The 16,481-nt window shown below is 40.6% G+C and overlaps 1 protein-coding gene across 7 annotated transcripts in view; it reads right to left on the bottom strand.

Annotated features, from left to right (window-relative positions):
- fggy (FGGY carbohydrate kinase domain containing) overlaps nucleotides 1-16,481 on the bottom strand; it is a 364,543-nt gene that overhangs the window by 82,121 nt on the left and 265,941 nt on the right. For all 7 annotated transcript variants that reach the window (XR_011961146.1, XM_072574221.1, XM_072574223.1 and 4 more), the window contains exons 12-13: nucleotides 10,355-10,416; nucleotides 1,239-1,386 (exon numbers count right to left, since the gene is read on the bottom strand). Coding sequence is in view for 6 of the 7 variants with exons in the window: in XM_072574221.1 (XP_072430322.1) it covers nucleotides 1,239-1,386; nucleotides 10,355-10,416 (210 nt within the window). In the remaining variant the exon portion in view is untranslated. The remainder of the gene's footprint in view (nucleotides 1-1,238; nucleotides 1,387-10,354; nucleotides 10,417-16,481) is intronic.

The following is a 16,481-nucleotide window of genomic DNA, read 5'->3' as shown; positions in this document are numbered from 1 at the left end:
AAGTTCAATGCAGTAAGTTTCAAAAGTATCCAACCCATTGGCTTAAATGTTGATTCCAATCACAGAATATCACTAATACTCTGTGGCTCCAACGTGTATTATCTACAGCTGTATTTCAACAAGTTGCCAAGGCTTCATTGGCAATACCTCCCTTACCTACATACCTCCACCACAGAGAAGGATAAGACTAGCACATGTACTTAAAAGATGTCACTTCCAAATGGACATATCAATACAATAAGCTGGCTGATGTTTAAGTTTTCATTTTGAAATCTTGCCATTTAGCTGAACTCAAATTGAACCAACAATGCAAAAGAAATGTTTATTTGAAAGCCCTCATACGATTTCAAAACTGAGCAACTGAAAATTTTAAAATAAATCTTGAACACACAATCCTTTCCCTTTCTGTCATTTGATAATAGTTCTTTTGACACTTAGTCTTGTTTCATCTCTACAGCCCTCTGTCTGTAATGTGATCACCTACTGCTGTTTTGTTTTCTTCTGCTTTTATATAACCTCTTCCCCAATTGTTCTGTATCTGGCAACTGCTATTTTCTTTATTTCTTTATTTGCTTGATACGCTGCCTGAGTTTCCTGCATTACCTGCAACATGATACCTAGAGAGGTAAACTTAAAGTACTGTGCTCAGCTTGCATTGCAGGTGAGTACTCATCTCTCTTCCCACTGGAACATTCAGTGACATTAGCCTATTGCTGCTGTTGTGCCTTCTCTTGGGAGACTATGACTTTAACTTAAAATGTCGGAATAGGCAGCCTTCCCTTTCTCAACATATCAAGCACAAGAGAGAAGGTTCATCAGGAAAATTGGAGAAATCAGACAAAAAAAATCAATAGGAAAAATCTAATCACATTCTCTTACCCTCAATGTTCTTTGAAAATTTACGTTTCTAACAGCATTAAGGAAGTAATGCCATAATGAAATAAGCAGGTTGCTGCTTCAGAATTCAAACTACATTTAAAAAATGAGGTCAGACTTTTTGGGCCAGCAGAAAACAAATGTTTTCAATAGTGAAACAGACAGCAATCCTAAGCCAAATCAATGAGAGAAAGGAGCTCTTAAAGCAAAATATGTCAGCACACACTGACAAAAAAGAAATTATTTCAACAAAAATCAATCACATTGGCAGTTCGTAATGAATGATATGCATTTTTTTCATTTTGTCATTGTTCCAAAGAAAAGCTATAAAAGGTTTCTCTGTAAAATTGAAATGTACCTACCATGCCCTTTAGGGTAGGATCTGCTAAGGGAGATCTGTTGCCATGGAAATCAGGCCAAACATGTAAATCAACAGTTAGCATGCCCACAGCATAACTCTTTTTAATAGACTCCAGGTGACTGTTTAAGTACATGTAGACATTTTTCCCACTGAAAGAAAACATTCTGAAATCAACCGTTTTGTAACTAAACATTCCTCAGTTATAAGCCAAGAATAAAAATGGTCATTTAGGTGTTGTCATTTTGGGAATAAAATAATGAAATATTTGAAGACTGAGCTAGTGTTTAAATTGAACTTATTTCTCTTTTTTTTCTTTTTCTTTATTTTTCTCTTCAAAGCCATTGGGGCACAGGCAAAGGGATCATATGCAAATATGCATGAGTAAATTTTACTTAGTGAAACTTGTAGCCTTACATTTATTTAATTTCACAATTCATATATATTCCAAGACACAGTAAATGACATCTGCTCAAAATAATGGTTGTCTGTGGAAGTTATAAATTTATTTTCCAAATAATTCCTGTCAGTTGATTCTGTCTTTGTTCAACATTGTCAGAAGTTAATTTTATTCAGAAATGTCCAATTTTCAAACAAAGCTCCCCATTCTCCAATGTTTATAGTGTATACTGGTTTGATTGAGTATGGATTTTATACACCCAAGGAACAACAGGATATAGATCCTAATTCAATTCATTTCATATTTGTAACAACAATTTGTATTCTATGTGAATTGCTTCACTCAAAAATACTTTTAAAATTGCCTGATATTGGGGTAGGGTCAGAAGTCACATGACACCAGGTTATGGTACAACAGGTTTATTTGAAATTACAAGTGAAGTTGCTTCACTTGATGAAGGAGCAATGCTCCAAAAGCTTGTGATTTCAAATAAACCAATTGGATTATAATCTGATATCATGTTACTTCTGACCTTGTCCACCCCAGTCCAACACTAGTAACTCCGCATGATGATATCGGGGTAGGTAATTGGAGACAAATTATCGACCTTTGTACTAGAAAGAGATATGTGTATGCTGTACATGAATCACATAAAGTTAATATGTAGGTACAGCAAGTGATAAGGAAGCGAAGTAGAATATTCCTAATGTTAACATTCTTGTAGCGTTGATGAGCAGAGAGATCTCGGTGTCCAGGTAACATAGATCCTTGAAAATTGCCACCCAGATTGATAGGGTTGTTAAGAAAGCATACGGTGTGTTAGTTTTTATTGGTAGAGGGATTGAGTTTCGGAACCATGAGGTCATGCTGCAGCTCGTGTTATAAAAAGGATGTGGAAGCTTTGGAAAGGGTTCAGAGGACATTTACTAGGATGTTGCCTGGTATGGAGGGAAGGTCTTATGAGGAAAGGCTGAGGGACTTGAGGCTGTTTTTGTTAGAGAGAAGAAGGTTGAGGGGTGACTTAATTAAGACATATTAGATAATTAGAGAGTTAGATAAGTTGGACAGTGAGAGCCTTTTTCCTCAGATGGTGCTGACTAGCATGAGGGGACATAGCTTTAAATTGAGGGGTGATAGATAGAGAACAGATGTCAGAGGAAGTCTCAGAGTAGTAAGGGCGTGGCATGCACTACCTGCAAAAGTAGTAGACTCGCCAACTTTAAGGGCATTTAAATGGTGATTGGATAGGCATACAGACGAGAATGGAATAGTATAGGTTAGATGGGCTTCAGATTGGTTTCACAAGTTGGCACAACATCAAGGACCGAAAGGCCTGTGCTGCGCTGTAATGTTCTATGTTCTATATTGCAAGGGTAATGTAACATAAAAGTACAGAAATTCTGCTATATTTGAATATTGGTGAGGTCACATCTGGAATGCTGTGTACAGTTCTGGTCTTCTTATTTAAGAAAGGCTGTAAGTACATACAAACCAGGTCAGAGAAGATTCACTTTACTAATACCAGGGATGGAGCAATTTATTTTAGGAAAGGTTGGACAGCCTGGGTCTATATCCATTGGAATTTAGAAGAATGAAAAGTGATATTATTGAAATATACAAGGTCCTGAGGGGACCGAGTGAATACTGAAATGATGTTTCCTTTCATGGGAGAAAACAAGGAAACATAGTTTTAAAATAAGAGTCCTATTTAAAATAAGGATGATCTTTTTCTCTTTGTGTACTGATCTTTGGACCTCTGTTACTTAGAGTGGTGGAAGCAGGTTGTAAAGCTTTTAAGGGAGAGGTGGATGAATTCTTGATCAACATGAGAGTCAAAGGTTATCAGAGGTATGACTATGGATTTCAGGCCAATATCAGATGAACCATTATCTTATTAAGTGGCACAGCAGGCTACGAGTGCCAAACAACTGACTCCTGCTACTAACACGTACATTTGCAAATTGGGGCAGAGGAGGGTAACAATATAGGTTCGATGACAAAAGGAAAGTCAACCAGCATGTGAACTTGCACCTTGAAAATGTTTATCTCAATATTTTTCATAAATGTGGAGAATCTTTCAAATCCAGACATTTAAAAATCTAGGTAACAATAAAGGTAAGACAAAAACCAAATCTATTTGCATATGAGAAAATGATTACCTGCATTTTCAAAGCTTGGAAAGAAATTTAATATTCAGAAGGTTTAATTCATTCAATCTATGCTATGTTAGAAACTCCACAGATCCAGATTAGAACTAAAATTAATCTGTTTCAATTTGTATTAATGTTAACATTATTGTTGAAGCCCTGATGTTTTTTGCCAAATACTGACCTAGATAGTTTATCACTTTCTGACATCCTTCTGGTTTAATTCAAAGGCCCAGAATTTCTACAAGGGTCACACCAAAGTTTATACTAGTTTCTTTGTTGATCTTGTTAATAGATACCTATCTAAGTGTCAATATTTCCTGACAATTGTTTGAAGATAAGTCAAAAGCTTTAAATATGAAGTAAACAACTGTGAGCAGAGGATGTGTGGAACTTTATGATATACCCTTCATGCTGGTGTCACTTTGTACATTAAATTAAAAGCTGCAGGTAACAAAATGTCATTTATATACATTAAGTGCAACATATTAATGAAAATCAACAGCACTTGGAAAGACATTTGTATATTAATTCTTACTTGTAATCTAACTGTGAGAAAAGTGCGATGGCACTACTCTTTTGGGAAATAAAATGCTATTTCGACAGCTTATCCATAATGAAGTTAAATTTTCAACTTAGTACACTGATTGGAATTTAGGACATGCATCTTTTATAACCATAGACCCTTAGAGCTTGGATATGCACTGAACAATAGAAATCGATATGATGAATTATGACTAATAGATTACATCACCCATCCATAGGTATGGCTTCTGCAGTTCATGAAATTTATTGCCAGCCATTTTACATCATGTTCATTTTCAATAAAACCATATTATACTAAATATGCTCCACCCAGTAATTTTGAGAGAAATAGTGCTGTGTAAAATTAACACATAACCCTGTTAATATGCTACCTGTTGTAAAATATATTAGGCAGAAGAACTCTTCAAGAACAAACTAATGCAGCTATGTAAGAATCAAAATGACAATTAATAAGTGCTGGATCTGTGGAGAGCAAAACAAAAGTTAACCTTTTAGGTTGGTGGCATTTTGACAGAAATAGAAAATGTTGCAGATGTAACATGTAGGGAACAAGGAGGGAGAGGACAAAAATAGGAAAGATTAGAAGTGTGATCGGGTGGAAGATGGGAGTAATCTAACAACAATAGAGGTGATGATGATGCAAGATCCTTAAGGTTTTGTAATGGGACAAGTAAAAGAACAAAAAAAAAATAGGAGCTGCAAATTGCAACTGCAGAACCATTGTCATCACTTACTGTCTGAAAAAATGGAGGCAGTGGCTGTGACCTACAGTTCCTGATGCTGAGTCTGAAAAGCCATAAAGTGTCAAATCAAAAGATGAGATCTTGTTCTTCAAGCATTAGGTCAGCTTCAACAGAATAGTGTGGGAACCAAGGACAATGATGTCAAAGTGGGAATTAAAATGACAGAGAACCAGAAGTTTGGAGTCATGCCTGTAAACCGAATTAAGATGTTCCACAAAGCAATTGAACAGTTTGACTAGAGAAGAAAAAAACTACAGTGGAAGCAGTGAATAAAAATTGGAAAAGTACAGGTAAATCAATGTTTAAAGAATATTTGGAGCTTTAGATGTGTTTAAATATAGTAGCAGCTGTCTTAGCTGGCATCACATCCACCATAGCCAAGATGAGTTTTCTCATGCGATTCCCTCCTCTTCAGCTTATTTCATGAATTCTTTGGTGGTGAATGGCAAAACACTTGTGGATGGCAGGCCAAACTTCTTGCTGCACCCGCAACTTCCAAGTTCTGACGACTTTGGATGCCATGTTTAAAGGCCACCCAGGCAATCCTTGACTCACTACAAGCCAGGAAATCCAGAACAGACTCCTTGCATTAATCATGCCTTATTGAGCACTCTGCTTCAAGTCATTTGGGCACTCTAGACTCCAGTCAGACTTGGGCAGTCTGAACTCACATCACACAGGAGGCTAACCACGCTAGTAGACGTCAATGCAGAAGAATAATTTCCCTGCTCTCTACAAGGATCAGTGCCATCATCTTCTCACGGTAACCTTGCACACTTTGATTCACAACTCAGTCTAAGTATGCCACTGCACAGCAACTTCATACAGGCATGCCCATCTCAAATAAGCATGACTATTTCATGTAAGATTGTTCATTTCTTACAATCATGTACAATGAAGGGCTCACATCCACCTTCTGCTGACAATCTTTGAATGCTTTACACTGGAAATACCATAGAAATGGAAAGAATTTCTATTCACTAACTGGGATGGGCTCACTTCCTGGCAAAGTTATCCATCAAATGTTTTTACTCACGTTCTTATGACACTAAACCCTTCGCTTTCCCTCATACAAACAAACTGGAGGACAACACAAAGGAGAGCACATTCTGAACTTGACATTCTCAGTGAATTTGTGAACAATGTTGTCCAGCTGGCAGGTGAGGACCTTAGCTAGTCTTGCATTGAGGAGTAGCTCTTATTGTCAATTAACCATCTCTGTATGTAAAATGGGGGTTGGGGGGGAGGAATGAAAGAAACAGGCATCTGTAAGTGTTACAAAACGCAGGCATCGGTCAGCTCCTTGGATAACCTGCATTATCTGGCTGCTCTGATCATAGAGCACATTCATGGAATGGAAACCTTTTCTATTAATAAAGATTGCTGAATGCCAATAGGACATCTGATGGCTCCAAGAATACATCAATTGCACCCTGTACCTGTGGAAACCCTGCGCTGGCAGCAAACCTGACTGCTCTGGCTGTCTGATTCCCTGTGCCCAATGGGAAATGAACAAATTGGTGCACTTTAGCAAACAGCATTGGTGACCTTCAAGTACATTTATGAGTGAATGTCTCTGAGATTCTGCAGCAATGCCAGTGACTCCCTGAAATTGAAGGCTGCTGTCAGCTTCAAGACAAATGGGATAGGACTGCCTCCTTGTCCATGAGGACACTGGTGTTTGTCCAATAGCTGGGAGATGTTAGAGACAATTTCCTGGAGCATGCTGATGCATCATCAATACTGTCAGTCTGTCACATGCAAATAACTGTATCAAAACCTGCCGACCTGGCTTCAGGCACAATGCTGGCAGTCTATTTGGGCCCTCTTGCTCAGCTTGTTGTGTTTCTGCAGGCAGCTCTGCAGCAGATACCAGCTGTTACTCTTCAGTAGCAGTAAATGCCTGTGGTTTCTTCTGAGAAGCAAGATAACGAGAAGTGATCTATGCTATAATGTTATGAAATAGCATTGTTTCTCAGCTCTTCATGCTGCCAGCCTGCCCCATCATTACTAGGATAGTTCAGCACCTTACAATGTTTCTCCCCTGACATCTTCTCCAATCAGCATATACTCCATGGAAAGGTGCAGAGTGTATTACTTCAAAGGTCCTTATGAGTGTCATGACATGCAGATGGTGACAAGTGTGCATTGTCTGGGGTAATGAAAGCATGGCTAGTACACCTTAGCATTCACAGTAGTCCACAATGACCCTCTGAAGAGCTTCCAAATCTCCCCACCCCACAACCTCACCTCAGGCCCAGCCCTCCTTCTCGACCCCCTCCTGACCGAACCTGTCCATTTTAGCTGCTCCACCCTTCCTACTGACCAATCACAGTCACTTCTTACCTGCATCCACCTATCACCATCCCATCCACCCCCTTCTATTTATTTCTCAGCCCCTTTCTCCCATCCTGATGAAAAATTCCACTCTGAAACATCAATTCCTGTCCTCCTCTGATGCTGCTTGACCTGCTGAGCTCTTTCCAGCTCTACTCTTTATCCACCCATGGCTAACCCACCCATCTTGAGCAATTTAGCATGGCCAATTTACCTAATCTGCACATCTTTGGACTGTGGGAGGAAACCATAGCACCTGGAGGAACCCACGCCAGACACAGGAAGAATATGCAATCTACACACAGACAGTCCATCAATGGTGGAATCGAACCCGGGTCCCTGGCGCTGTAAGACAGTAATTCTAACCAGTGAGCCACCGTGCCACCCCTCTCCATGTGCACTTTCTGAAAGAAGAAACATGAGCACATCTCATCCCACTCCACAGTATGGACTCTGGACTGGAAGATTATCTTGGAGGCCTCCAAGGGAAATAGTGAGGCTTGTTGTTTCTTCAACTTTTGGAGATCCTCTATGATATCGACACCAATCTGCAGCAGGAGCAGAATCTGCATATTTTTCTGGAATTGAACAGTTTCCCCCAATTGTCTCTCTCACCTTCTGAACACCTTTGAGGATAAAGAACCTCTTGACTGTTTCCTCCCAATCTTAAAGAAGGGCTTCACCAACCTGTGTAATCCTTCTTGAGCTCCTCAATGTGCTTTGTGGTCAACAGATTCACATTCATCTTCAATCTTCTCTCTCATTTGGGCATAAGCTGCTTTCTCTTTGCCATGTGTCAGTTGAGCTTGGAGATGGCCCAGGGAGACACCAAGTCTCGGCATGTGCTGTTAAGACGTGTCAACTGCACTTGGAAAAGCGATTGTGTGAGTGATTGTAATTTAAAGGCATAATGCCATAAGAATAAAGAATAAGTATTTACCTCAAGATGATCAGTAGGAGTTAGAATATAAATAGAATATAAATTTCTTGTCATGTGTACTTTTATGTGTAAAATACAGTGAATCATTTTATAAGTCGCCCCACGACAGCTCCTATATCAATGATAGAAATCATGCATCATAATAAAAAAAAGTTAATCGCAATTTAGTGAATAGCTCCTGGGCTTGGGGAAAAGTTAATTGGAAAGGTGAAATTAATTCCAGTGAGTTGGGATAGTAATACAATGCAAATACTTTAATTTCACCATCTGCTGGCAAAATAATGACCTGCCATCTAAAGGAGGAGAACTGAATTGCTGAAGTTTTCTTCGACAATGAGAATCCAATACGTTGCTCCTGCCTGATGAAACTCACCCTCCCACCATGCTTTTTGTCATAGTATGGAATGGAAAATCCCACTGAACATTATATTTCTAAGAGGGAGGGGAAAGAATCAGAGCTGAACAAGGGAAATGGGACAGACACTGTTGAGGGTAATGTTAATGACTGTCAATTGTTATGGAAGGGAAAACGTCTTTCAGGAAGAAAAACAAAACATGTCAGAAGAAGTAATCTGAAAGGTGACATCATAAAAATGAATGCACCTGGGATGGAAAAACAAGGATAATGGTATACAGTTCTTACAGGAAGCAGGAAATAATTGTAGTCAAGGTAATGGTGAGAGTGAGTAGTTTACAGTAGATGTTGTGGAAAACCTACCCTCATAAAATGAGACAGAGAAGTCAAGAAAGGGAAAAAATTAAATATGGACCATATGAGGTGAGAGAATGGTGAGAGAAATTTGAAGCACAATTGATGAAAATTTCCAATTCGGGGCAAGAACTGTAAGTGACAGTGATAAAATCGTCAATGCAACAGACATAAAATCGAGGTGAAGGAACTGAGAGGGACTGGAATAAAAAAAAACTCTACATGTCTCACAAAAGGCACAGCCAGGACCCATAAAAAAAGTGTTGCTAAGGAAACAGTTATTTTGAGGAACTGGGAATACTTAAAAAAAACGTTTTTTTGTAAAAATGAACTCAGCCAGGCAGGAGAGGATGGTGGTGGAGGGAGACTGGTTGGGCCTCTGTTCAAGAAGCAGGAGGCCTACAGGCCGTCCTGAAGTGGAATATAGGTGTAGAATAACTGAATAACCATGGTGAGAGATAAACATTTAGGTCCAGGAGAATGGAAATTGTTAAAAGTGATGGAGGATGTTGAAAGAGTTGCAGATGTAGGTCAAAACATGTTTATGTGTTAATTTTGCAACAGCATGATCTCAGCCTATTCATTATTAATTTGGATACTAAGGTTCCATTGTAGGAAAGCACTTTCCTGACAAGAAGCCTCACACAGTGGGAGTTCACATTGGAAAATATAAAAATTAATTTCCTGATTTATAACACATTCAAAACACGTCCCTTTAATATGCATTTCAATCATTTTAATATGCATATATTCAGATTAGAAATTATTGTTGTGAATATCAGTGAACAAACACTTAATATGTCAGATAATATTTTCCTAGACAGAGGGGAATGTCATATGAAAACATTTAATATTTGTTCATTAATTCTGCCAACAGTAATTTCTGGGCTTTGTGTGATGTGATTAATTTGTCTGATCAATTAATTTCTTTGAATGGGCCTGCATTATAATACATGATAACCATAACTGTGGATAGCTTTTTCATACATTACAGTTTAGAAAATAGACAGAAATTGTGTTAACTTCAGAAACAACTCTTGATGTGCAGATGAACAATTTTAATTACGAAGAAGAGAGTTTGCTTCAGAGAAACATGCCCATGTACGGTAAACACCATTCAAACAAAACAACTTCTACTTTGAAGAAAAGTTAAATTAATTTCAATAATTTCCATTTCCAGAAAAGCAGAAAAGCGTTTAATTATCCATGTCATATTATCAGTCAAACAGGCATCTTTACCAATGAAGCAAGGCTGAGCACTGATTAAGTCACCTCCAAACTAATAGAAACCAACAGACCTAGCTTTGGCTTTGGATTCCAGTTCTGCGAATGCAGCATGGCCATTAATGACATGGTCTATCTAAAACAAAGAAACACATTGTACCAAGGCTTAGTATTCAGCATAAGAGACATTTGTACAGTTGAAATATTTATACACACTTCCAAAGCGTCAATCTTACATTAATTTTTGTTTCAGTAGAAAATGATTGGATGGTACCCAAAATAGAGACTTGGAAATGGATGGAGAATTCTATGTTATTTGTAACAATATCTAAAATTTGCTTATAAGGAATGGATTCAAATATTAACATATTTAGAACAAATCAGAATCTTTCTGAAAAATAAATGGAGAAAACAAAGAACCTTCCAACAATTTATTTAAAATAAATAAATAGAAATTGAATACAACATGGAACTGACAATGCCACTTTCTTTTCAAATCAGAGTAATAATGAAGCGTGGGTGATGCAAAATGAACATATTGGACTTGAATTCCAAGGAATTTACTAAAATTGCTAATCTATGTGTTCATTTGTTTTAGTTGTGGCAATAATGATAGTCAACAACAACATTGCTTCAGAAATGATTCATAATTTTAGGCTGAATTTTATATTATTTTTGGCTCAGCCTGAGTTGCATTATACTTTTTGGAAGAATTTCCACCACAGCTCTGAGCGGGTTTTCTTGCCTTATCTTACCAAACTTGCCATATAACTACATATCTCATCTCTTTAGAGTCCAATTCCAGCTTTATACGACCATGAGGCATTCCAAGAACAACTTCTCACTCAGCAGATATCTACTAAAAACCTGACATCGCTTGTAGCCATGCCATCTTTAAAATGTCACTGTGTACCCAGACAAGCACTGGCATTCCAAAGTTGCCCTGTTTAGTCGCAGTCAGAACTTGAAGAAATCGGAGGAGGTAAAGATGGAACTGCTATTTTCTAACAGAGACCTGAAGGTCCTGGTCGAGGTGGTAATGAGGTCTGCTATAAGGCGCCCCAACATCAGACCCTGGCACACTGATCTGAATCACCATCCAGGTGGGTGGGTCCAAAGGAACTGAATGATCTTCTCCACTGTGACAGAGTAAGTCAGCACTGTTCTCTCTGCTTTCTCACACGCTACTGCAGGTATTGCCGCCTTATTCCCGCTACTGCACTCACCTCCAACCAAGTCTCATGCTCTGCCACTCTCACTATTGCCTGCAACATCTTCCCTCACCCACAATCAACCACCCCTCTGCCCTCCCCCTCCTTTGTACATTAGCATCAGGACTAACAGTCATGACACCCACTTTCACCTCACTCAGTCCCTCTCGTTCTCTCACTTTAGGTAAAGACACTCACAACAGTGCAGAGAGACCCCATATTTGTGTAGGTTGCTGGACGTTAGATCCTCACCCTGTACAAGGAGCAAATTCTGGCCCTCACAGGAGCAGCCCAGCATTGCTCCTGCAGTGATCCCAAAACGTCCATGTTCAGCCAGCTAAGTAGCACTATTCATTCCATAGCAACACTCACATTAACCTTGCACACTATCTAATTTGCATTCATTGCACACTATATTCTAAGGATTGGCTGTGCACTGTCTCTCTCTTCTGATTTGCAGGTATTGCCGCCTTATCTCCTCAGTGTAATGCCCGGCCCTCTCAGAAGCCATTTCCTCAACCTCTGAGAATGACAGTACCAAGGCCTTAGAGGAAGCATCAGCAAGGTTTCCACCAGCATTCCTCACCAGCTCAGATACTGACACATTTGAAGGAATGTCAGGCCAGAGGCAACCACACATACGAATGTCTGGCTGCATCCATGGTCAGGTTAGCACTTGCTATGGAGAGCCAGGTCCAGCACCCTTGAGGCTGCTGGAGAGGCACACACACCTGCACTTCGTCGGCTCAACCATTGGTCCTCAGGAGAGTAGGCATGGCAACAGGACCATTGGGAATCTGGCACACACTCAGGTTTCCTTTCCTCACAGGGAAACAGCACAGCGGCCAGGATGCACCTGGCTGGAGGAACAACAACACGCAGTCCCTGCAGAAATCTCCAATCAGGAAACTCCTGAGTGTTTGGGCCTTTCTCTTCCACCCAGCCTGCCTTCCTCAGATGCTTGGAAATTCACAAGGTGAATTTGCATCTAGCAAAATGATCCTTACATTGTTACAGTGTGAGGCATCACTTCATGGCCACAGATGATGTTCTAGATGTCAGCGCTGAGAACCTGCTGCATTATCTGGAAGCAAGCTTTACAAGGCATTTCCAGGGCTGCTGACACTTTTGGCCATCCTCCTATAACAATCCAATTTTTTTGTGGCCTCTGTGTCCAGAGGTGTTGGTGTGAATGAGTTGGTCAGCAATGTCTGGAGCACAGAGGTGCATAATAACCAAGGAGGAAATGCATTAGGATGGCCAAGGTCAGGAATCTCACAGCACAGGAGGTACTCCCTAGCCATTGGCCCTAGCCTCCACTTCAACATGTCGATAAGCCACCAAACAACTAAATCGCCTTCCTAGTAGATCTTCCTGTAAACTACTATGCTTCATACCTCCCCAGGTTCCCACCCAACCAATCTAAATTAGACTGTACCTGCCCAACATTCACACCCAGCCCTGGCATAGGAGCTATGGCAATTATAGTCATTTACTACTGCCTCCCTTAAAGCCAGTTGCACCCAAGCATAGATGAACCTCCCTCCCATCCATGTTTTACCATATGCCAAACCCCTTGCATATTCTGCTGCTCCCCTCACAACTGTTAACCTCCTTAACCCAAGCCAGCAGTCCCGAAGAATACTTGATGAAGCTCCTACCCGTGATAGTGGCCAACTTTGTGTCCTCCCCCACATCCACTTTCCCCTTAGTTTTCTTGGCAGAGATGCCTTTCACTGTCAACATATTGACAAAGCAGTAACAAAACAATGCCTTTCATGGCACATAGGTGGCACAGCTCACACTTCCTTGTATATCCCTCCGCAACTGCTGTTTTAGCACCAGACCACACAGCTTACTGTCTTTAGCTCAACTTACAGTCCTCAAAGTAAATGCCTACTGTCAGCTAGCATCTCCTCATTGTCCAATGTGGGACTGTCACATAAAACCTTCAAACAGTTCAAAATATTCACCTTAATTCACTAATGTTAAGAATGTACAGAAATCAAATAAATAGAAGCTGCATTTGTCTCTCATAACAGAAGCAAACTGCTTTCTTGTTGAGCTCCAACAATTGCACAGTCACTGAGTGATCACTGCACCTAACTCTCAGCCACTGAAACCGGGTGTCAATTAAATCTGATGAAGAGTCATACCAGACTCAAAGTATTCACTCCGTTTCTCTCTCCACAGATGCTGGCTTGACCTGTTAAGTTTCTCCAGCATTCTTTGTGTCTGTGTGGAGTTTGCACATTCTCCCTGTGTCTGTGTGGGTTTCGTCTGGGTGCTCTGGTTTCTTCCTACAGGCCAAAATGTGCAGGTTAGGTGAATTGGCCATGCTAAATTGCCCCTAGTGTTAGGTGCATTAGTCATGGGTAATGGTTCTGCGTGGGTTGCTCTACAGAGGGTCAGTGTGGACTTGTTGGGCTGAAGGGCCTGTTTCCACGCTGTATGGAATCTAATCTAATCTAAAATCCAGTGTTGCTTGAAGTGTCTGATGCTCTAAAGCTCTGTCATGCAGAAGGTGATGCTCCTCCTGCTCAATCCATGTGGAATTCTTTACCATAGAAATACGTTGAGGCCAAATGTTGAATACTTTCAAGAAGGAGTTAATATAGTTCTTTGGACTAAAGGAATTAAAGGGTATGGGGAGAAAGTGAGAACAGCTACTGAGTTGGATAATCAGTCTTGAACATACTGAATGGCATAGCAGACTCAAAGGATCAAATGACCTACTCCTTTCTCCTACTTTTTATGTTTCTGAGTTTGTATGTCCTGATTTTTCCTCCTTGGAAGACTGATCCTGCTACCCTAGCTCTTCAGCATCTGTCACATCCTCTTTTTGCCTATTCCAGTCATGCAGAGCACAGCTTAAATTGTTCAACATACTTGTTCAGTATGTACTGCAAGGCCCGCACTGACCAATCCAAACAGCAGAACCTCATCTTCAAGTGACCTCTGGTCTGCTCCATGATGACACTGGCTGAAGAATGGGCAGCATTTTATCAATGCTATGTCTCAGTAGGGGATTGCAGAACAGAGTGATCAGCAATGATCACAGAGGGTAGCCTTTGCTTCCCAGTAACTATCCTTGTAAGGCACTTTGATGGAATGGAAACCTTTTCTATTGATGAACTCACCTAGATTATGAAATGGTCCTGTCAACTTAACGTGTGTACAGTCTATGAATCGTTGCACCTGGGGGAGGTCAGCGATGCCTCTGAATTCAATACCTCGGACTGCAGCACTGACACCACCTCCACCCTCTCCCCCAATTAGAAAATGAGTGAAGCAATGTGATCTGGAACAAATGGGATCAGTGACAGCTTTAATACCGATCTGGTGGATAATTAAGAGATCCCACAAACAGATCCCCAGTGTCAGTTTGGAAGGAACCAGTCACATAAAAGTTCAACACAGTTGCCACTTTGACAACCACTGGGACAGCGTCCTGGTATATCCTCAGTCTGTGCTAACTCTATGCCTCACTCATCTGAAGAAAATGGCATCAAGGACAATCTCTGTTCCTCTAGTACCTTCTGTGCAATCTGAGGGGACATTCAGCTGCAAACACTTCATAAGGATGCGTCTTGGCATCCGCTGCAATTTGATGCTGGTCCTGGGCTTGCTAGCACAGCAGCTCCACTTCCATTTCTCTGCATCTTTGTTACATCGCAGCATCCCATATGATAACACTTCCTGTGGCTGAGCCCTCAGTCAAGCTTGCAATGAACTTGTGTGGGGAACATAAGGAACAGAACAGGTCCTTCGCAATGAGAGCATTCAGCATTTTCATCATTCGCAGAAGATGCATCGCGTACTGTTCCATACAGTGGGACATGGAGCATCTGATAAAGAGGGCCATGGAAAGACTCTTCAGAGAACTTTGACATTGGATCTTATTCTGGTGAAAGTATCATGAGTCATGTTGCAAAGATACAGTATGACACTGCAAGTGCTGCAAGCACATTCATTCTTTTTCCTTGCAGCCTCTTATCACTTTGAAAAGATTGTTTGTGACCAACATTTGCACCCCACACAGTTGTACACTGCATACATTTCACATGAGCAACAATATGATTACAAATGACTTTAACCAGCATTCTGCAAGTGCATGACGGAGGCAATTGCCCCTTGAGGGTCGCCTGTCGCTCAGAAGGTGAACCTGCATTTTGGTCCATTAAAAATATATCTGACACGAATGCACTAGATATGCCAAACTGACACCAACTCACTCCCCGAACTGTAGTGAGACAATGCTACTGAATATGATCAATCCAAAGCAGACAACTGACATGCCTAAGCCCTTGAACTGTGAGCAGTTGCTGCTTTTGTCTGACTGTACTAGAATCCCCTGACTGACAGCCATGCTCTCCTTACAGTCCATTTCAACTTTGAGAAATGGAAACAAATGGACATTTGGTCAATGCACCATGTTGTGAAACATGCCTTTGAGTAATGCACATGCATTTGATTAAAGTACAACTCAGGAACACTGAGTTTCCAAAGTCTGTCTGAGGAGGCAAAGCACAAAAGACAAGATGAGATAACACAAAGCAGGAATGCTGTAGCATCAAGGTAAGTGCATAGTGAGTGCAAGCTAGGAGAGTGTAGGAGCAGCCGTGAGATGCAGTCTGCTCAACTATGTGAGTTGGATGCCTATTCCTGTGTACAAAGTTTTATTGCAGCAGAATTGCATTGATAGGTGCTAGTGTGCTTCAAAGTGCAGGCAGCTGCTGGCTCCTTGAGTGTGCCCTGTGATGTTGCTGCCCAAGATAGAGATCTGCAGGAACAAGAAGCAAGCTGGTGATGCTTGGTACCTGCTCAGGTTTTCATCTTGATAATTCTTGGCATCAAGTTTCTGTGTAGCAGATGGATGAGTTGGAAACTGCTAACTAGTGACGCAAGATTGGGCCATAACAGGTGAGATACTGAGCCATGTCATATAGGAACTGTGGAGATTCCATCCATGGTCTTACTTGCTGGTTTA

Source organism: Chiloscyllium punctatum, chromosome 7 (assembly GCF_047496795.1).
Source record: "Chiloscyllium punctatum isolate Juve2018m chromosome 7, sChiPun1.3, whole genome shotgun sequence".
Lineage (NCBI taxonomy): Eukaryota > Metazoa > Chordata > Chondrichthyes > Orectolobiformes > Hemiscylliidae > Chiloscyllium > Chiloscyllium punctatum.
This window is presented reverse-complemented; position numbering and strand designations above follow the sequence as displayed.